This window comes from Harpegnathos saltator, unplaced genomic scaffold (genome assembly GCF_003227715.2).
Source record: "Harpegnathos saltator strain DR-91 unplaced genomic scaffold, Hsal_v8.6 scaffold16, whole genome shotgun sequence".
NCBI lineage: Eukaryota > Metazoa > Arthropoda > Insecta > Hymenoptera > Formicidae > Harpegnathos > Harpegnathos saltator.
The window spans coordinates 1,485,001-1,507,571 of NW_020229939.1; the positions used below are offsets into that span (position 1 = coordinate 1,485,001).

The 22,571-nt window shown below is 41.7% G+C and overlaps 3 protein-coding genes across 5 annotated transcripts in view; 2 read left to right on the top strand and 1 right to left on the bottom strand.

Moving 5' to 3' along the window:
• Positions 1–5,606, top strand: part of Ehbp1 (Eps15 homology domain containing protein-binding protein 1) — a 12,682-nt gene extending 7,076 nt beyond the window's left edge. For both annotated transcript variants that reach the window (XM_011141043.3, XM_011141051.3), the window contains 7 exons: positions 113–226; positions 331–525; positions 950–1,099; positions 1,205–1,422; positions 1,640–1,828; positions 1,913–2,039; positions 2,149–5,606. In XM_011141043.3, the coding sequence (XP_011139345.1) occupies positions 113–226; positions 331–525; positions 950–1,099; positions 1,205–1,422; positions 1,640–1,828; positions 1,913–1,994 (948 nt within the window). In that variant the 3' untranslated portion in view covers positions 1,995–2,039; positions 2,149–5,606. The remainder of the gene's footprint in view (positions 1–112; positions 227–330; positions 526–949; positions 1,100–1,204; positions 1,423–1,639; positions 1,829–1,912; positions 2,040–2,148) is intronic.
• A 1,355-nt stretch (positions 5,607–6,961) lies between these two features.
• LOC105183124 (uncharacterized) lies at positions 6,962–11,367 on the top strand. Its single transcript, XM_011141020.3, has 3 exons — positions 6,962–7,209; positions 8,768–8,926; positions 10,176–11,367. The coding sequence occupies exons 1-3, from the start codon at positions 7,149–7,151 to the stop codon at positions 10,415–10,417; spliced, it is 462 nt and encodes a 153-aa protein (XP_011139322.1). The 5' UTR covers positions 6,962–7,148; the 3' UTR covers positions 10,418–11,367.
• A 246-nt stretch (positions 11,368–11,613) lies between these two features.
• On the bottom strand, positions 11,614–21,564 carry spz3 (Spaetzle domain-containing protein 3). 2 transcript variants are annotated; one of them, XM_025296750.1, is made up of 7 exons: positions 21,492–21,564; positions 18,349–19,307; positions 17,811–18,048; positions 13,413–13,537; positions 12,987–13,271; positions 12,711–12,836; positions 11,614–12,557 (listed from the first exon to the last, which is right to left on the bottom strand). In XM_025296750.1, the coding sequence occupies exons 2-7, from the start codon at positions 18,870–18,872 to the stop codon at positions 12,362–12,364; spliced, it is 1,494 nt and encodes a 497-aa protein (XP_025152535.1). In that variant the 5' UTR covers positions 18,873–19,307; positions 21,492–21,564; the 3' UTR covers positions 11,614–12,361. The 2 variants fall into 2 exon arrangements, with proteins under 2 accessions (XP_025152535.1, XP_011139335.2); XM_011141033.3 differs by lacking the exon at positions 21,492–21,564 and adding an exon at positions 20,991–21,466.
• Between the last annotated feature and the right edge of the window lie 1,007 nt (positions 21,565–22,571).

The following is a 22,571-nucleotide window of genomic DNA, read 5'->3' on the forward strand; positions in this document are numbered from 1 at the left end:
TTATTATTTAATTAATTAATTATCTAATATGTTGCAATTTATTATTTGATATATATTATAAAGCACATTGGCAGCGTCGAGTATTCACATCTCTGTTTTCTACTCGCATTAGCCATTAGTCAGCCGACACGACGAATTGCGAGAACGAGCGAGGCAGCTCCTGGAGCAAGCCAGGAGTCAGACGAAGCCAGCCGGGTTCGTTTCCACCGCGATCAGTCCCACCGAGGTTCAATATTTTCATTTATGTAGCGTTAGAAAACCGTTGTTGTCGGTGTAACGAGAAGCTGAACAAGATTATAAGTTTCTATTATGCATTGTGACGTGTTCCAGGCGCAAAATGACGACGAGAGACAGCAACAACTGCGGGAGAGAGCGAGGCGCTTGATCGCGGAAGTGAAAATGGGTGTAACCCCGAGCCAGATTAACGACGACAACAGCAGTGATAGACGATCGATAGATGATCAAAATAATAGCCCCAGACGTAGCATTACGCCGTCAACGCCCGGCGACAGACTCAGTATAAAGGTTGATATCTCTTCTTCGAAATCTGTTTGTGCTGTACAGGATCGGAAGTTATCTCTGAGAAGTAATGCGTTATCGTTATCCTCTCAATTTCCATTGGTTCCTCTCATCGAGTTTTGAAGAGCTTTTCTCTTTTTGGGATTCGCTTCTGTTCATTTTCAATATATTCTCATGTGTGCAAAGTAACGACATAAATGTAACGATTATCTTCTCTCGTTACCCAAAAACTATAATTGGCCTCACTATTAATGAAAGAATTAACGAAAGAAAGAATATGACGTTATTGAGTTGTTATTGAAAAGAAGTAACTCGTAACGCGTTACTTCCCAATCCTGGTGTTACATATACGTATTGTATGTAATTCTCATCATCCAACATCTTGCTGATTACAATGATATACTGAATCGTGACCGATTATCGTTTTTAGTCTGAGTACAATGGAAACATCCTGGGCAATGCGAGTGTGATAGATGGAGATAAGAAAACCGGCTCGCCTCTGTATTCCTTCTCGAAGATCATCGAAAGAATCTCGCCCGACAAAGGAAGCCCCGACAGAACTCCGTATACGCTTCGCGGGGTACGTCAATATGCGAGGTCGACTCAACCGATGAGATTTTATCTATTATTTAACGATGATTTTATCTTATTTTTGTTTGTTGTTTTATGCTGACTCGACAACCAGTTGGGCAAAGACATGACGTCGTACATTCAAAACGAGCTTGAAGCGCTTGAAAGGGAACAGAACCAGATCGACATACAGGCCGGTAAGCTGGAGAAACAACTCAGAGCGGCTATGGAGAGTGATAACGAAGATGAGACGGAAAGACTGATGTCCTTGTGGTTCACTCTCGTTAACAAGAAGAATGCGCTTTTAAGAAGACAAATGCAACTCAATATCTTGTAAGTAATCTCACTCTTCCGTTATATATATATATATATCTTTTTTGAACATCGAAAGATAAGTTTATCAATCTCTTGATAATTGAAACGTTTAGTTGATTTTAAAGAATACTATTCAAGCACTTGTGTTTCTACTTTTGAATATTTATGATTGTTAGAAAATTATATGGTCGATTATACCAACAATTACAATTCAGTAAGAGTCGTGTATCTTTAGAGAGAAAGAAGACGATCTGGAACGACGATTCGAGCTTTTGAATCGCGAATTAAGGAGCATTCTCGCGGTGGAAGAATGGCGCAAGACATCCGAGCAAAAGATGCGTGAGAATTTACTATTGGAAGAATTGGTGTCCATTGTGAATAAAAGGGATGAATTAGTGCATCATCTCGATACGCAAGAGAGAGCGTAAGTGCAATATACACATACATCGCTTTGCCGTTCTAAAATATTCGAATCTTAAGTTTTGTTTTTGCTTCCAACAATTTTTAGCATCGAGGACGATGATGAGATAGAACGCGACTTGTCTCGTGCCGGATTAGCTCAACGAAACAAAAATTGCGTTGTGCAATGAAGAGTTGATTGTTTGTATCATGATTTTCTCAACGCTGTTTTAAAGGTAAATCTATTTTAAGTTTCTCTCCGCTTGCTCATCCTTCAGATATATTTACTTTTACTCATAGAAAATAATAACATATAGAAACATCATGCATCTTAACGCTTTTCAGGCATAACCGTTTTTGCTGTGGAGTTGCCAAAGAGTCGACGAAATTAGATGATGGGAAGTCAGATATGTCGTTTTATGGTTTACAAAGGAATGGTTTTTAGGGTCTCGTTTTTTCTTCTTTTTTTTTTATATATTGTAGATTAATTCACCGAGCGTGATATTCCATGTTTTGCTTTCAATATAAACTTGCCGGCTGTCTGTCTGCAACAAGAAGGGAAAAGGAAGGAGAGAAAGAAGAAACAAGAAGTTAAATCGGCAAATATCGAAATATTAGACAAATATTAATATAAAACGATGTGCAAGATTTTTTTATAAAGTATCGAGCACAATGTTTATTATAAGGTTATAATAACTGTTTCGCCGTGTGCTTTGAGTGGAATGTTGTGCGATTAATAGAAGCGCATGCAAATAGACGAGGCGATATGCTCTACAGAGTAAGCACTTTATATGGAATCATATGATAACACTTTGCGATCAGTAGTAAGCAAGAAGAAGGATAGACGTAATATTTCTTTTTATAAACGGGAGATATTCTGTCTTGGAGCAAAAGTATGACGAACGCAGAGAGATGTATGAAGGAGCTCGGGAAGTATAACTAGTTGGTTAATAAGGATACCTTTACAATGGCGGGTAAATTGCTACTCACACTATCATCATTTAAGAAGGTCAAAGATGAGAATCGTGGCGCGGGAATGTACGCGAAAAGCAATATAGCTAGATATATATATCTCGCGCACCATTACCGATCCTAGATCGATTTGCGGAGGGTAGATTAATCGAAGCGTTATGAAAGTAGGTATCACGTTGGCGTTGTATATACTTTGTCGGGCTCGCAAGCGGTCATTTCCATTGAGCATTCGCATACATACTCTGATTGTGCCATATAAGCGTTGATGAACTTTTTACACCGCGGAGAAAAATGATGATTTTTATCGCTCTGGTGCGTGATCCTAAGAGGAGTCGTGAAGAAAGAAAAAGAAATAAAGAAAAAGCCATTTCTTACACGGTGAATTTGCGTACAGGATGTCGTCACGTTGGCTGTAATTTTTTAATAACGATGCAGCATAATATTTTTTGAATATTTCGGCATGTAGTTGCGAGTTGTCATCGCATAAGGAGAAAAAAGGGAGATATGTTCGCTCAAAATTCCCTCGTTTTAGCGCTTATTCGGCCTAACGGATCTGGCAATGCGGATAGAAAAAAGAAGAAATGACGACGAATGCTCATTAAAAGAATGTTCTCAACGAGATGGGCGTTGTGTCAGACATAACGCGTCCGAATTAACTGGTAATTAAGTGTGCATGATCGTCACCTCTCTGTCTCTTTCTCTCTCTCTCTTCTCTCTCTCTCTCTCTCTCTCTCTTTCTCTCTCTCTCTCTCTCTCTCTCTCTCTCTGTATTAATTTATTTAAATCCGAAATTGTCGGAGGACATATTGTGAGGGATACACTTTCTCCCCGACATGGTTGCTTCGTAAAACTATTACGAGCGCAGCCCTTGCATGCTGAAAGCGATGTTATATGTTAGGGAAAACGGATGTTTACCGGAACATTAGTCTCTCTGATGGTACAAACGAAACGTGTTATTTTTTATTAAATACTCTGAGTGTGTATGTCGCGTTATATTGGCGCCGTTAATATCCGCCGCATAGTTAGCGTGATCTTCCGAAGTCGAGAATATACAGTAAGTTGTCTCTTTCTCCGTCGAATGATCTCCGTTCAGGTGTCCGCAAATTGTGAGCATGGATATAGGCCGACGTATACAAACAATTCATGATAATTGTTCGAAGCGTATTTATAATGTATATGCTTGAAACATTGGGAGGCTTGCGAGTGAGTGCTATGACAATTGATTCAGCTGTATATGTACACATTATATACGTTCCAAGCAGACCATATACAAGCACTCCCGAAAACACGAACATGTATCGAAATCTACTTAGAGTATGATTAAAGCTTTGGGAATAAAGCGTCAGGAACATATCCCTTTTTTTGGACATCGTAACGCATACGTCTAATTAAATCGACGTGTATCTCACGATTATCCTATATTTCAAACTGCCCTGTTTTTATTTTTCCTTTTATTTTTCATTTCGTTTCTCCAACAGAAACCAGTGATTATTATTAATTTAAAGTTGCCCGCGTGCGATATATCAATAAAAGTGACAAATCCTCTTGACATTTAAGAGAGGAAGAAATTGTTGAAACATATGCAGTTGGAACAATGAGAACATAAAGCAGACAAATAGTTTCATCGTGGTATATATATATATTTGTCAGTTTAAATAATATAATTTTCGCTGTCGCGTGATTTCTGATTTAGGTACTAGCTACTAATTCTGAGGAGCGATAAAGAATTTAGCAATAATTTATTATTGTAACACTTATGAATATTTGTATTTACGTTGAGACGAAATTGCGACTATATACGAGTCAACTAATTTCTTTCGCTCCGTATTATAATGTGAAACGTAATTTTGCAAAGATAACCGTTCTTGCCATTGTTATAGTTTTGTGCAGATACGCTGTTCTTTTTCCCTTCGCGCATGTTAATCGTGATGGCGCATGTGAAAGTGCAAGCAAGCGAAAGAAGAAACGAATCACACAATAGTTGCCATTAATTAATAAAGAAAGACTTATAAAGGGCACTGCAGAAGGAAATAATAAATATGATATTATCCATCTAATCTATCGTTGTAAGTCGTACTGTTTGAAGATCAAACGCCCGTCGAAAAGTAGAATCCATTCAACGACACATATACCGAGCATGTTTGTATATTTTTTCGTCCGGAGAACGTGAGTTTGACGCAACGCGACGTGAGAGAAACACGATCTTTGTGTCTCCGTTTTCAACTAATCAGTAACTTTTATCACTCTACGAATATCAATAACGCCTTATCACGCTATTTCTCTGCAAAAATAGTTACTTTTGTAATAACTTCTGAATGCTCAATCCAAATATGTGTATCGTTGGATGTATCTGAGGACTCCTATTAATTTGGCATTTAAAATTTTTCTTTGTTAAAATAATTTACCGCTATACTTAAATCAATCTTGATAGCAAGCGTTTCACACATAAGACATCCAACCGGCGAAGTTTTGACCTATCCAAAACTTCTGCTTTCTTGTGTAGAGCAATTTAAAAATAACTCCTCAATTTTTCTTTCAACATTTCTATTTCTTCGAAATTATATCCTGCAATGATGATGCGGTTAACGCAGAAAGAAGCGAGTAAATGTTCCCTCACGTATCCCTCACCTGTACTAAATATTCATCAGTTCCCGCCTGCCGACACTCCAGACTTCTTATCACTTTATCATCAGATATAAAAAATTGCTTTTGACACTTGTTTTTTCTCTTTGATCCGTTCGAAGTTTCAATATTTCGACCGGAAGATTCACTTGTCAGAAATTAAACAGATTCTTACGTGAGCGGCCAGTCGCTAAACAAGCTACGCAAGGCAACACTAACAATACGCTACATTTTATGTATAATGCACACACATGTACATGGCATGAATGTACATATTCGCGCGGAAGCGATTATTGAGAGGACCGGGTCAAATGCCGGAGTCAAGTTGCTAATGTTCAGCAGGGTTAAGTGCTTTCTTGACCTCTAAGAAGTCTTCTTTAACTAGACGGCAGGCCTCATTTTACAATGTTAAATTAAACGTGCCACGTTTTGACAAATTATTTAAACAATGTTAAGCGATAAGACAGGCCGAACTTCATTTTAGCCAAACTATAGTTCAAATTCTATAGTTTTGTAACTTCTAAAATATCTGAATAAAAGAAATACAATGAGTGCCAATATCTCTCTCTCTCTCTCTCTCTCTCTCTCTCTCTCTCTCTCTCTCTCTCTCTCTCTCTCTCTCTCTCTCTCTCTCTCTCTCTCTCCCTCTTTCACACACACTCTTTTACACACGTTTTCTAAAAAGGAAAATTCTAAAAATTTTAACTGACAAGAAAATGCAAAAGTCTTAGATATTTGATATACTTCCAAGAAAAGAGAGGACCGGAAGTATCTTTGTTTATATATTATTTAACACACTTTGTTTATACTGTAGGATTGAAAGTTATGTAACTTGAAATTTCTCATTTACCTTGCAGCATCGGATATGATAAAATAATGCGTAGTTGATACAGCACTCACGTAAAAAACTGGGCTAGGCGTAGTATATAATAGTGCGTACTATACATACAAGTGCTATACCGCGACGCACATAGAACAATGTTTACACGTTCGTATTTATCAAAATGCGATCTCGAAAAGATTAATATTGTTGTGGTGTACAACGTAAAAAATCTTCTTAAATTTTGATTGATATAAAAACTTTAAAATTCGCAAGAACGGTAGGAGGCGGGATTGAATTAGAAAATTTGATATTCCTTTAAAAAATCGGAATCGGCATCGTGTTAAAGTGCAGAAAATCCAAAATAATAAATAAGTAAAAAGTTTTGCTCAAACTATTTATTCATATATTTCATACTCGCTGAAAATAAAATTTCTGTCTTATTTCTGAAGGGTCGTTTTCATGTACTTGCATGTCAAGATAAGCATATTGGTAAAAAGTATGGGTTTGGTATTTTTTGTTGCTTCAGAACGTATCTAAAATCCATTAAAATCGCAAGAAACATATATACTGTGTACATGAAATTCATATACACAGTCATTCAATGCAGAAGGAGAGATGTACGGCAAGAGAGATACAGAGAGAGAGAGAGAGCGAGAGAGAGAGAGAGAGAGAGAGAGAGAGAGAGAGAGAGAGGAGGGCAAGGAGAGAGAGAAGCATGCTCTTAGTAAAGAGGGTGTTGGTTCTTCAGTATCACACTGGACACGATCGACATCACAGTTTTCAAACAGTTTTGTGAATTATTCGATATAACGTAATTTATGTGACGTTATTAATTTTGAAAACGTAACTGTTGAAACGAGTTTTGTCATCCCCCATATAGTGCAACTAGTTGTTTAGTCATTTTGAAAGATTGCATCTAATATCCAGAATGAGTTACAGTGTACGCGCAGTGATCATTGTCTTCGGTGTAATCCTTCTTGTAACGTCAGGTGAGATTAGCAGTTTTAAAGAAAAGTAAATCAAACCTTCGAAAAAGAAGGAAAGTTGGAAAAATTATGTATGTTGCAACAAAATATATAATATTACAAATATATTATGTTTATGTTATAGTTATGTCGTCAAACATAAAAGCGGAGATAAAATACTTTAAATTCTCTTTTGTTTCCTCGCTATGCTGAGATATTTAAAGCGTTCTTCTCTCTTTTTTCCGCACATAAATTTTATATACTGATCGATTCTTTATCCATCTATTGATCACAAAAATTCGAAATTGTTTTATTCAGTCGCATTATCAAGACAGATTCCTTGGAACGACTATTTTAATTTTTTAGAAATATAGTTGCTTTTTGTATATACACATACATTACAGTGTATAAGGTTAAATTCGAAATAGGATTACTTCTAACGGAAAGTAAATGAAATAAAGATAAATTTAATTCATAATTGTGAATAGCACTTTTTTATCAAATTAAGTGAAATCTCGACATTTGTTTGAGGAGAGGTTCCGATATTTCATATAAAATCGATATAATATATTTTTAGAAAAAATAAAATTATTATATCTTGATATAAAAATTTTTATTATACGATTTAATTATATTGTTTAAACATCATTATTGTATGTAAAGTTTTTTTGTGTATTTCTCATCCAAATTATATAACGAAATGCAAATAAAAGAATTTTCGAAATAATTAATAATAATATATACGAAATAAAAAATAAAAAATAATACGAATAAGAATATATAGCTCTCTGTGTATATAAAACACAGTAATTTCATTTTTCCTATTTAAGATATTTCGGTTATGGATATATACAATTTTAATAATATCGATATATCCTCGATTAACTCATACGATAGTTTACAATCAAATTAGGAAGAAAAACAAAATGATACATATATTTATTCTGCAATTGTTTGCTTTTGAGCGCAATAAAAGCTCTCGCTGAAACGTTTCTTATTCTAATTTGATGACGTTTCCTGTCGTGTTACATGGTGCGTTACACCTCAATGCGTTTTCCTAGAATGACACCATCCCAATGGTGTGCAGAAGAATGAGCGTGTGCTATTAATATGGATGGCTATTCAGCGTTACATCACTTTTAAATCATAAACCGCACCTGCGCATTTTCTATTATAGTATTGCGCAAGTGTTCTCCATGACTTTTGTTTTTATTTCATATTTCATGGACAACTCAATTCGAACACGAACGTTACTTCCGGGTGGTAGAGGAGTGTACTCATACACACGAGAAAACATGCGTTGCCATCAGTAGAATCATTCAACAGTGCCATAGTTGGAGATTGTTGAAAATTTGGCTTCATTAAAAGTGGCTTCAAACAATTGAGAGTATTTGACTGAATAGAAATCTCTTGCAGGGACCTGTTCCTGCAATCCGAATTCTCACGTCTGTCTCCCAAACGATAGAGAGTCATCTACACGAGTAGAATTTTCTTTCCATGTACTAAATCTGCAAAAGTGCTCGATCTTGTAAGAAAGATAATAGAGGGAGCGTCCATAATAAAATCTCCTGCATTTCTCAAGGGTCTGCCTTACGATGCTGGGTTTGTTCGTCCAACGTGAACGTCATGTGCGACGATCCGATGAATACTACGGACCATCAAACCGCATTCCACGTAAGAACATGTGAGGCAGGTCATTACGGCTCTGCTAAACCCATCTGCCGCAAGATTGTCAAGAGAGGTAAAATTCCTCGGCGTATTGCGTATATTCTATCGCGTATGAATACACATGTAAAAAATGTATGAATATACATGTAAAAATACTGCGCGTACGCTGTAGAAACGCGCTCTCGCGATGGTGAAAAAATTTTGCTGCGCGTAAGAACGTGAGATAGCGCGCACTATGCTCGACATCCTCAAGTTGATGCGTCGTAACTCGTTTCTTACAGGATGACGCATTACGGAGCTTAAATCGCACTTTTAATGCGTTTTATCCTCTCTGTCTCAAATGTGACATCAGACACGGTAATGTTCGGTTCCGCTCTTGACTCACATCGCGTGTATGTAAATGACGGTAATTGAATATTAAGAAAGGTTGATATAAATGACCGTAATTGGATGTTAAGAAAGGTTGAAACCATATCCGCGACGGAGACAAATCACTCTACTGCAAACTTCGTTTTGACGTCGTTCAGAATAATACGTTGACGACATGATTGATGCATTTCACACATGTTATGAAAGAAAGTAGCAAATAGCAGCAAATAGATAATAAGTCGTTTTCATCGCCGATTTAATGCATCGATGATGCATTAAAAGGACATCAGTGAAGCATTTTAAGGATACTGCGCAATTTTTCGGCAAATTAAAAAATTCGGTGTAATTAAACGGTAACCGAACCCTGTAGAAAAATATTTTCACGATCTCTCATACAGTTTCTTAGATTTCCATAAAAATTTAAGAACTTTCTTGGAACATTTGTTAAATGTTTTTTAAAAGTTGCAATGTATTTGGTATTTTAACAAATAATTTAAATTTGTACACTTTTCAGTATTGCTCTGATTTTCCAATTTACTCTGAAAAAAGAACAAAATAATAATAATAATCTCATTTATTTAAATAAACGCTTTCTTAGATTTTTTCATAAATTTGAAGTATTGAAGTCTTTGTTGATTTTAAAAATATTATAACTAATTTCTTTTTCTCAAGAAAAATCTTCGCGTATATAATATTCGCATGAGCAATCACGATTATTCTTCTAGCAAAGCCCTTGAATCGTGAAATTATGTAACCGGCAATGTAACACTGTTAGATAAACGATATGCGCGTTTTCTGGTATAGGAGAAAAGACGCAAAATGATCAGATGTGTTACGTGTCGATTCAGCGATAGCGAAATATCGCGTTGTCATCGGAATGCCGGGCGGATATTTTGCGACGGACAATTCGAGTATTTGCAAATAAGTCATACGATTTGTTTCGTACATTTCAGAATATGGCGATCGAGTTGTGATACGTCAGTGTTCCACTCCGTACCACGACGAAGTCAACATCGCCGACGGTCCATGCAGCACTGTATCGCAGCCGGGGCATGACGTAATCGAGTCCTGCCATATTTGCAGCACTGATTTATGCAATTCCGCGATAAGCGCACGTACAACGCGACTGCTCTACGCCGGTACACTGACACTCTTTGTTTATATTTTCTTCCAGTCAAAATACTGCAATTTTTAACCACACGTGTTGTAGCATAGCGCGTAACCGTGACCTCTCTCTTTCTCGCGAGTGAGACTAATCTCAACGACTAAACCGCGAAAGATATTCATGATAGTGTAGCCGCGCGAACAGTTAACGCTGTTTATACATGTAACTAACAAATTGTTATTCCCTTGTTTAAAGTCGGTTCTGATTCGTGAAGGGGCACGCGTGAGTGCTTGTGGAAATAATATCGCGCAATTAGTGTCTTTGTTTCGCGGACTGCTCGAAGAAGATGTAGCTGAGAGAAATTTGTACTTTATACACTCACACACTACACACACACGCGCACACATACACACACACACACACGTGCGCGCGCGCGCGCGCGCACGCACGCACGCACGCACGCACGCACTCACGCACATGCCGTTTGGAATGCATTTATAATTCTGTTTCGCGATGGAAATTGTAAATAATAAGCGCGCGAATTACGAGCGACACTGATTTGCCAGTTACTGTAAGTACAAAATAAAGAATGTAACATAATTACGTGTAAACTTGTTTTATCAAGGAACGTCTAACAATTTCATACAAGTCTAAATTACTTTTGCCGTTTACATGCGATACGAAATCAGCTTCACATTCGTTTCCTTGACTTATATCGCATCTGGTACTTAGCAAACTATCGCTTCTAATGATAATAATAATAATTGCGCAATGTAGATATATATATATATATATATATATATATATATATACCGCGTTAAGTTCACCGCCACGATGTATCATCTCTGTTGGATCAGTCTTGTCCCGTTCGGAATCTTACCTCGTCTGCAAAGACGACACTCTAGATTTTCTCCCTTTCGCTATGTCTCTTCTACACAAGTATACTCTAAGTATAAGAGCGAAAGCCGCGAATGTAAAGCACGAGAAAGCTTATCAGCAATCCGTCCAGCGATTAGAATAATCAATATATGTTCCCGAAAGGCTGGGCTGTTGTTCACAGTCCCCGCGACTGTGTTTGTATTTGTCTTCCTTTGGAACAATTCTAAAGATACTCCATCCTCTTCTTCGTAGATTTCGCATGTACTTCTCACTCATATGAGGAATTATATTGTCTCGAGTGAAGTGTGTGTAATCGTTGTACACAATATATAAAAATCATTGACACTTTATTATATACTTATTTTGCGAAAGTTGCACTATATAGTGTAACGAGCCCTAATAGTGGTCATTCACTGTGTTCGCGCATCGTATTCAATCTAGAGGAGGCATCGTACGTATATCCAACGAAAAAAAAAAGAAGGAGAAAGCAGAAAACGGAGCGCACGCTACGAGAACCGGCACTTCATGCGCCGACCGCTCATTTACGGACTAAACGCGCTGACCAAAGACACTTTATTGTATATTATAATCAACTTTTATCGGAGAAACTACAAAAAAGATAACATTTATACTTTCCTTATATAAATAAAACCTATGTTACTGAAATGTTTCGCTTCGCGTCACGCGCCACGCGTTATGTAAAACCACTCCGATTGTATCTCTGCTTCAATTTTCTCCAATGCGTCTCGCATGATCTTTCACCGAGTGATGTCAGACATCCGTTTTTAACCGTCGCAGTCCACATGGCGATACAATTACGGCACACATAGGTAGGTAGGTATAACCTTTATTAAGTTTCTAACGAAATTAAGAGTGCTTCAGGCCGCTAACTTCGTTGGAAAAAAATATGTCTAAACCGTTCTGCAACCGACTGCACGATCGTCGTCAGAGAGAGAGAGAGAGAGAGAGAGAGAGAGAGAGAGAGAGAGAGAGAGAGAGAGAGAGAGAGAGAGAGACTGGCTGAGTGTTCTTTTGAAGAATTTTTTTCTGAGGGTAAAGAGTAAGTGAAGTTCTGAAACTTATGAGAAAAGATACAAGTACGTCGACCTTTCTGCCGGCGATCGTACATGACTTTTCACGTCGCGTCGCGTCGCGTCAGTTTCTACCGCTCGACGAAGAGAACTTGTTGGTGGTGGTTGGATCGCATCTGCAGACGCAGCAGGAAGGGAACAGGAACCAATCCATGAATATGCCCTTGCAATCGTTATCAGGATCGTACGCGAGCAATCTGTGCCACTTGTACTTTTGCTCGCAACCACAGTCTCCGCCGCAACGATTTGTCTGTGTTTTCCTGCGAAGAAATGGCCTATGTGGCAAATTCGTATCTAATACCAAAAGTATCTTATAATACGAGCAACAATCGCCGCGATGGCTCGAGAGGAGAGAAGATCCTTGCGAACGTATCCTCGCGCGAATCCCGCGTGCATGTAATATTTTTACTTACGAGCACACTTCCTGATGTATAGCCTGCTCGAAATGTTGAGTGTTCACAATGGCGCGGATCTTTCCGGCGCTGTTACTTGCCCAGTAGGGAGTCACGATCTCGACCTTAGACTCGCACGCGTCAATTCTGAAAAATCATCGCCACACGCGTCATTCACACTCTAATTATTTACGGTTACTCCGTTGAGCTGGAGAGAAGAAATTGCTCGCAGAAATTATAGAAGAAATTGCTCAACTGCAACGTGCGGTATTTCTTTTTTTTTTCTCCAATTCTCACCTGCCGCTCTCCGAGCTGCGATTTTTCCCGAAGGACTGCCTTGCGTTTCTACTCTTACTGAAATATTCTTCGTCGATCTCGCTTTCTGCCTGTATCTCGTCGTTTTGATCTCTGGGTCCGCCATCGGGAATGTCGTGCTTCCGCACGTCTCTACTTTTTCTTCGCGTTCTAGTGCGATGTCCAGGTTCGCTCGTGCTCGATCCGTATCCTGGATTCATCTCAAAGTCGCCGTACATCCTTTTCATCAACGCCTTATTTTCATCAATAAAACGCTCTATTCGTTCTCTGCAACAATCGGTCCAATTAAAACTTCATTCACATTAGTCAATTACATTGCGCGCCGCTTATATGCAGTTTCTGCATGATTAAACAGATACAAGCGAATCTCCCCAACTGATCGTAACGGATGAAATAATCTGTACTCACATCGGGTATGTGTTCCCCGCGGTTGGGCAAAATAATTGATGATATCTTTTGATGCATGGTGCACCTCGCACCAAATCCCCCCTCAGTTCGACGCCTAATGCTACCGAAAGCGCAGTCCACAGAATCTACAAATTAATGTGTTCGTCAGATTAATGTTTGATGGCAAAATATGCGTGCAAACATAAATTTGCCATCCATTATCCGAAATATTTCAGAAAATCAATTGAACACATCTTCAACAAGTATCTTACCTATATGAAAAGATGAAGCTTAAAATATTGCTTAAGAAACTGTGTGTGTTTTAATATACTTTTAATATAGAAAATATTTTTGAATCATATTCTCTTATCTCTATTCCTATTCTATTTGAACACTTTGGCGGCTGTATGTTTCGTGCAAGAACTGTTGTCGGTACCTTTAGCAAGACTTGAGCCGTGTCCAAAGAGATCAACATCTTTGTAACATACAAACACTTAAGTCTACCACGATGCGATTCTTATCCACGTTACAATTACATACATTTTTATTATCGACAAACATTTGTTTATTTGAGTTTACTCATCGTCATTGATGTGTATTTTAGTAAAGAATGATAATTTTTAAGATATTTTCCAAGACGCAGCCCGGATCTCACGAGACAAATTAACACTGTCAAACTATATTTTCGTTTGCAGTAAGCGAATGAGCGAGAAGAGATAGGACGAGCTCTGTAAGTATGGCTCATGGGATATATTTGTACAGTTTACAATCTTTTAACAATGGCATAGCCATTTTTTAAATTGTGGTTTCAAGGGAGGTATATTTATACATATATATATATATAAGGTCACTAAATTTCTTAAAGTAAAATAATGTGAATTTTTTACATTAGTCGATTTTTCGCAGGTCGCTATGAAAAAATGAATACTTTTCGAGATATTTTATATTTTACACATAAGATATGAAATATCTCGTAAAATATTCATCTCTCGACGATCTCACCTTCATATCCGATTGCCGTGAGAAAGACAGATATATACCAAAAAATTCCATTGAATATTGAAAATGCATTGATGCCAGTTGCATTGACCAGTGTGCAAAAATTAACATTATCGACCGTTTGCTCTCGTTATTCTACGTAAACAAAAGTATCAAGACGAGGTTCTTATCACACCGAACATACCGATGGGATAATTTTGATAGATTTCAGGTAACTTCACAAGTAAGAGTCTAATGGATTAAAATCTGCGGATTTAGTTAGCTAACTAATTGGCCTATCGCTAATTAACCGGCGATTTCTAACAATTTTGTTTGAACATGTCCTGACGTTCAATCGGAAATCAAATGACGAACCATCCCGCCGATACGTCCAGCGCGAATGTCAAGTGGAACATTTCCGCGCGTGGACACGCCGGTAAGTAATTTTGTAGAAGGTCTAAACAACCGTTGCTATTTACATTTACCTCGAAAGAAACGAGATTCTATATTCTGTCCACTTATACAATTTCTATCGGACATTAACGATGTTGGTTGTCAACTTGCCTGTATCAATAAGGATTTTCCGGAGACCAATAATGACTATTGTGACGATTGAGAGCGCCGGTACTGTGGAATGTGGCTTCGTCACTAAAAATAACGAATAGGACAAAATTGAGATCTCCTCTAGGACTTTTTAAACAGAATCTAACACGTTTAATTTTATCTTTTCTAATAAGATCTTCAACTAGAGAATGATACGTTATAAGGATGGTACCGCAGAGAACGCTTAAAATTCTGTGAACTCTCGAGCATAAAGGATTGTACATAATCATATAAAATCACACAGGATTACATATAATTTTATTATACTTGTTACTGAGTTCGTCCCATCGCATCACGAACATACGCGGCGTCTTGTACGTCATCGGATCGACGATTAATTGACTGAGAATTGCCGATAATTTCGTGCAATTTCGATCTATGTGCTTTATCACCTAACTGTAATCAAAAGAATTAATAATTCTCAGAACGGAGAAGTTAACTCTTGATTGACAGCGACTTCAAATGTTGTAAAGAAGTTGTAAAGAATAAACACGAGAATTTCTTACTCGCTTTAGCAACAAACTGTCCTTTAGTGCTTAGTGGCCCACGTGGGCAACTGTGCCGGCTGAGTTAATTGCCTTATTAGGCTAGTTCGAACTTTTAGAAAGTTATCTTAACAAAGGGAAAAGATGCGTGTTAGAGTACTTTAGTTACCTGAAATTTTTTGTTAAACTATCTCTGACGTCATTAACACATCATTAATACATTATATTTGACGTCATTCTATGGCGTCATCGTTGGCTTTCCTGGTCATTGGTGTATTGAGTTGTAACATGGTCACCCTATGTGTGATTCATCCTATATATTTATTTATTTATTTACTTATAAGTCATCGAATCGGCGCTTAACCGGCAGAATCAAGCCAACGACAATTTCTACCTAAGCAATTTGTCGTCTAGTAACAACAAGAAGAAATTCATATCGTTACGACGTGTCATTTCGCCTCATATTGTGCGAGATGTGCTTCTCTGCCTACGCTCAAATAGCAGAAGTGTTTAAAATACGTCTAACCGCTACCTAAAAGACTTTGTCTGAAGCAAGTGGGATGTCTCGTGGATTTTTTCTAAGACTTCTTTTGGAGCGTTTGTGCTGTCTGGGCGTTCACAGTCACGACTATTCATCATCCGCATTCCTCGGCGGATGATGATCGATTTAATTATCTCTGTTCGTTCTACCAGCAGCAACGTTGCACAAACTCCGTGCTTGCAATATGAATATTTTTAATAAATACGGACTTTGCGACAAAGGACGCGGCGACATCGCGGCATGGTTCATTCGTCGAGCGGAAGTCGACATTGTTCAATTAAAGACCGCCTTCCTACACTCGTATTTCCGTTCAGTTTCCACTTAGCATTCCCAGTAGGCGTCATTCAATGCTGTACAGTATGAGAGAACTGCCCGATGGCAGTTGCGCGCCGTGGTGCATTGCCCACCAGAAGTGAATCATACCATATATTATAGCCTGAACACGCCTGAATCACACAGAGACAAACGTTCGAAACGTGCGAAATATATTCGTGGAAGGCATTCATCGAATAGCTTTCGATCTTTAACCTCAGGAGTTTCACAAACAGAAAACAAAAATAGAACAAGCCAAGAGCGGGCAATAATGGGCAATGAAGAATAGCGCAAAGATGCGCTTCAAATCTAATTTCTACTCCAAGATCTCGTAGACTTTCATAGGGACTAGAGAACAATTTTTCGGTTAAAACCTTTTACTACTTAACGACGAGAGGCATTTTCCTCGACAACCTCTCAGCATCCTTCTTTCGAAGGACCTTATTTCCATACCAGCGAACTCTGAAAGTCGTCTCCTCTCACGCAACACTCGCCGGTGATTTGCACGCGAGCGGCCATGATCTTACCGTGAGTGTCCCACAAGTCCCACAAGCTATTTCAACTGATCATTTCTCTCTTCTCGCGGAAGCTTCGGGGAGCAAAAGTGAGATTTGAGATGAGGGCTTCCAGGTGATTCCGGCTTTCAATCGCAATTCCAACTTTCCTTCGTGAAACTCGACGCTTAAAATCTACATCGATGTCTTACAATAACAACCGGGCAGAAAACCGACCGACGGATTCCCGTCGTCGTTTGTTACGAGGTGGCGAAAGGTCAAGTATCTCAGCCGGAGATAAAGTTCGCTCTGGCCCTCGTTCGGAAGTTCGGAGTCCTCCGCGCGATTTTTCCCGCGAAAAGCTGCGTTGCCGCAGGCAGCTACATGACACGATTGAGTAGCTGTGAGTTCGCGCTGTCTCAATGTCGTTATGACGATTGACCTCAAAAAGTACGCAATGTCGTTGCTTCTACCGCGCCACCTCGATCTTGCGCTCTGCGCTCAGCGCTGAAAGAGTCGACACGGCGACGCGGAGAGACGCGTTGAAGACCAAGATGGAAATAATGCGAGAAGTAAAAGGGACGATCGCGCGCGCGCGCGCACACGCGAGATGCTGAAACAGGTGTAACCGGCGCTTGCAACTACCTGATGATACATTCGCGGTGGTAGATTCTCGCCAAGATATTCCCGGGGTCACGGGTGCTGCGGGGAAATGTCACGCGTTGCTATAGACTTTGAAAGTTCCTGTAGCCACGGTCGTATTTGTCGATTATCTCTAACATTATCCTCCAATTCGAGAGCTCATCCGAGAGGAGCCTTTCTCGCCTGAGCATACTTGGCTTTGACACGGATTTAACGCGCTTCTCTGTGCGCGCGCGCGTTATCTATTTTCGCATGTCGCCTCGCGCTCCGTGCTTAGAGAGTAAACGAGAGAGAGAGAGAGAGAGAGAGAGAGAGAGAGAGAGAGAAGAATGAAGACTCTCCGAGAGCAAAATGTCAGACTCACCGGTATTTGTACGAATGTGCCGTTATTCAGCTGGGGATACGAGTACAACGGCACAACAGGAACAGAACCATTTTTTAGGAAAATCGGGCCTTGTATAGGTGTGACGTGCGCGTTCCTCGGTATATCCTGATCGTCGTCGTCGTAGTAATCGTCAAAGTCGTCGTCGTAATCCAACACAGCGTGGACTGAGGTTTTGGTACCTGGACCAACGGAGCTCCCGCCGTTAACTCTCGTGTAACTTTGGGCAGAGTGAAAAAAAAAAGTACGAGTAGCACAGAGAGAGAGAGAGAGAGAGAGAGAGAGAGAGAGAGAGAGAGAGAAAGAGAGAGAGAGAGAGAGAGCACATGGTGCGAAGAGATCGGCATGTACGTCATTGGCGAGCTTTACTCAAGATCTTCGTTACAGAGAAAGAGAGGAAAGTTGGAAACTGTGCATATAAAACGCAAGGGAGAAATAGCGAGGAAGAGAGAGAGAGAGAGAGAGAGAGAGAGAGAGAGAGAGAGAGAGAGAGAACGAGAGTGTTCTTTTTCTCTTTTACCCATTAGGTCTCTCTGGATAACCGTCTTGTTCTTCCGCCCGAGACTTGACCGGTTCGGACGAGTGGCCTCGCTGCTGAAACGACGAAGGAGGTGGTCTCATTTGTTGCTGTTGCGGCTGTTGCTGTTGCTGTTGCTGCTGCTGCTGCTGCTGCTGCTGCTGCTGCTGCTGCTGCTGCTGCTGCTGCTGCTGCTGCTGTCTCGGTTGTGTTCTTCTGAAGTCTTGATTGTAAATGGCGTAACGAGTGTCCTGCGTCGACGAGAAGGACGAGTGCTCCGCGTAGATCTCGCGACTCCTCGGTTGAGCAGACTGACGTCGTTGCTGATGCGGACGATACTTGATCGGGGACACGTAAGGCTCGTTAGGAAAAGTCTCTTGTTCATTGAAAGTCGGCACTGCTCCCGACGGCAACAAAGCGTTCAAGCGAAGGTTGTTGGCCGTCGTGTGTCCTGCGCCGGATCCTGTGTAGAGGAACGGCGCCATCGTGGCCGACTGGTAGGGCAGAGTAAAATTCGCCAACGACATTTCGGACAGCTGTCGTGCTTGCTAATCGAGATCGTCGAGATCTGCTCGGTCTTCGTGCGAATGACGGGTGAAAGACCGTGTCAATTCGGACAATGGCTAACTGGAGACGGCGTACGACAGATTCGTGTTCCCGTCGAAGAAATCATGATTGAATCATTGTCGACTTTCGAGCTGCAAGGACATGTCACGACGAGACCACGGCTTGCCCGAGCAAAGGCACTCCCTTCGCCGCTATCATGTCGAGCACGGCGCCGCTTCCGGGTTACGCCTAATTATTCGGAATGCCTCGGAATGACTTTGCAAGCGCGACCGCGTAAGCTCGCTGTTTCCTCAGTGTTCAGACTGTCGGCGGTCACGCGGTAGATGGAAGAACCGCGCGAACGAATCGAGATCACCGCCGTTGTCCAGCAGCCGCCTTTGTTTCGTGGGACTCAGCTGAAACAGAAGGCAGATCCGCAGAGATCGTTAATGACTGGGCCGAGAGTCTCGGTGGTGTCAAGTTCAACTTGATAGTTCGATCTTCAGTACTTGATACTTTCGGTTACTGTTTTATCAGGTAGCCGGGTGGTGGTGTGCCGCTAATTTCACCTGGCACCTGCTTTCGCTGATTTTTCTAACGATAACAAGCAGCAAATGAATGACTATCTGCTGTCTGATCGGTTGCCCGGGTAATACCCGGGTAACGGATGCTTGGCCATCCGGATCCGGATTCGGGTATTACCCAGGCAGGTATTACTCGAGTCTGCGGTTAATTTCAGGTATCACCTGATTAGCGATTTTCCCAACGATAATGGACTGCGAATGAATGCGTTGCAATGCGTCGTGACTCTTTTTTCTCGGGTATTCCCCGCGAGTGTGTGCGTATGTGAGATTGGTCAGCTCGTTATCCCGAGTTCCCTAACAACGACAAACAGTAGCACCGGAACGAAAACGTAGCAAACTTGCGACTGGTTATCGTCCGCTTGCCCGGGTAATCTTCGCGCGAGTGTGGCTCTAGCCGAGCCAATACCCGGGCAATACCCGGATGACACCGACAGCGCTAATCAAGATCGTGTATTCGCGTGCACTATCTGGCCGTCCTTTTATTCGTCGAGTCATCCGTCCATCGTAGAAAGTGCTCCGCGCGGCCCGGATCAAGTAACGAGAGACACATGCGCGTTGATACGTAAACGTAAACGATGAAAAGCGTGAAAGGCGAGCGCGTAAATCGAAATTGCTCGTCGACGGAGAGGCAGAGAGGACCGTTTACGCGCGCGCGCGCGCGCGCGATAAGCCAATTAACGAAGCGTTTCCGCTTTTTTCAGCCGCGATCGCAACTGAAACAAGAAATCGCCGTGCGGACCTCGGCGGACAATACGCATCGCGCGTTGGCGATTCGCGAGCGAGCGAGCGGTCACGCATGCGCGCTCGCGCTCGCGCTCGCGCGCGCGCGCGAATGAAGCGAGGATCGAATCGCGCCAAGGCAGCCAAATTTCTTTGGAAAGTCGAACGAGTTTGGCCCGTCACTTTCGCCCACTGGATTACTGTTTCCAAGTTGAATATGCAAAACGTGTTTTCACTTAAAGGTAAAAGGAGGACCGTCTCTATATCCTATCCGCCGCGCCACCTCGTCGGGACACACTCTCTATTTTTACGAATGTGTAGCCGGGATTACGTAAAAAGAAAATCACTCCTGCGACAATTTCGACATCCTGCAGGCGAGGCAGCAGGAGGAGGAGCAATCTGCGCGACAGCAGGACCAATTAGCACAGCGGCGCTAATTGCGACCGGGCCGTATAATCGCGCGACGATCGCGTTTAATCGATCGCGAGACGACGTCACGGCTCCGCCGCTCGTGAACTACGTGTGCACGAGAGCCAGGTAGATCGTCGGAAGCTCTCTCTCTCTCTCTCTCTCACTCACTCTCACTCTCTCTCTCTCTCACTCTCTCTCTCTCTCTCTCTCTCTCTCTCTCTCTCTCTCTCACGTTTGACACGACCGGGACGACAGGGACGAGATTGGCCCGGCGAGCAGGCAAAATTCGATTTCAAACGAATCCGCGATCCGGCGCACGAGCGGCGCGAGTGAAGCATATGCGATTCGCAGGCACCGACGCGACGACACGACGTGAGATCTTACCTGTGATGTCAACCGGCGACATGCGTATCGGACACCTTCACCGCCAGTAACTCGAGAACTCGAGCACACCGGGACGAGCGATATAGCGCGGAATATACGAAAAAGTTAGGCCAAGCCGTCGGCAGCGCGCGCGTGCGCGCGCGCGCGCGCTTTCACTTTCACTCGGTGATCCGGAGAATCGGATGTGCGCGCGATTTGGAATGTCGCTAATTGGAATGACAGAAGGGAAGAGTCGCGAGCGCCGAGCGCGAGAGGAGAAGGCACAAAAGAAGCGTGCATACGAGAAGAATCGCCGCGGTTGCAGCCGCGGTGCGCGCGAGGTGCCGCCGCGCACGTACCGTCGTTGGCGGACGACGACTAAAAGGAGAGAAGGCTTTTAACCAGCTGTACGGAACGGGAATAAAGAGAAGTGTCTCTGGATCGTGAATAGCGCGGCCCGCTGCCTCTCTTACTTTTACGCTACGTGTACCCCTTCCCAGCTGTCCTCCCGGTACTCCCTACCTTCAATCTCGATCGTACCTTCGCGATTCTTCATCGCGAGGGACGCGTTCGCAAACGCGGCTCTATATTTTCCATCTCTCGCGGGCTTCACCTTCCACCTGCGACCTTCCACGAGGCGAAGTCGAATTTTCGAGTGGAATGGAGTCGAGCTGTGCGATGGGTCGAGTCGAGGAGGAGGACCGGAGCTTATTAGGAAATTGACCGAGTCGAGCTCTCGTCATAGTCGTCGAGGAGCGAATAGAGATGAAGTTGACCGACGTCGGACGTTTGTGTACTTCGCGGATTCGTAATTTCCGTCGTTGATGTCATATCACGGCCGCGCCGTGTGTTAATCTTCGAGAGAATAGAAGAGTACGCGGAAAGAAAGCGAACACGTAGGTCGCATGCTTCTGTGAGCGAAGATCCCGAGACACATGCATAGCTGTGTGTGTGTGTGTTCGCTCCACGTGAACTGAAATGAAAGGTGAAGGAGCGTGTCAGAGGGCTCCGAGAAGGGAACGAGAGGAAAACGAGGAGAACCAGGAGAACGTCTTAGAGAGAGGTGTACGATTATGACTACGGAGGAGGCGGAAAAAGAAACGATAACGTCGGCAGTGCAAACACGTACAGCACGTTCGATCGTGCGAGACACCTCGCTCCTGGCAGGTCCATATGTACAAAAAGAAAAATAGAACACGTTCGACCATAAAATTAATAATAATTTATTTAAGGACGCAATTCATCGAAAGTAGTTATCTAGTAATCAACCAACAATGTAAATGTAATAATCCGTAAATTATCAGTACAAATTGATCGGTGGACAAGTAAAATTTGCTCGTCCGATGTTTCTCGATGAACAAATGAGAGGAAAGACTCGTCACTTTTTTTTCCGGAAACTGCGACGCGAGAAAAGAGACACGCTTGCGTGCAACATCAAGATCGTAAAATGCGAATATAAATGTAAGGCGAGAGTTACCCGAGAGTCTTCCGGGGGCAAATTCACGATTCAACGTTTCTCGGTAAGGTGAGACTGCATGCGTCACTCACCGCGATCGGTGTGGACGAGTGCGAGAGATATAAATGGAAAAAGACGCAACACTG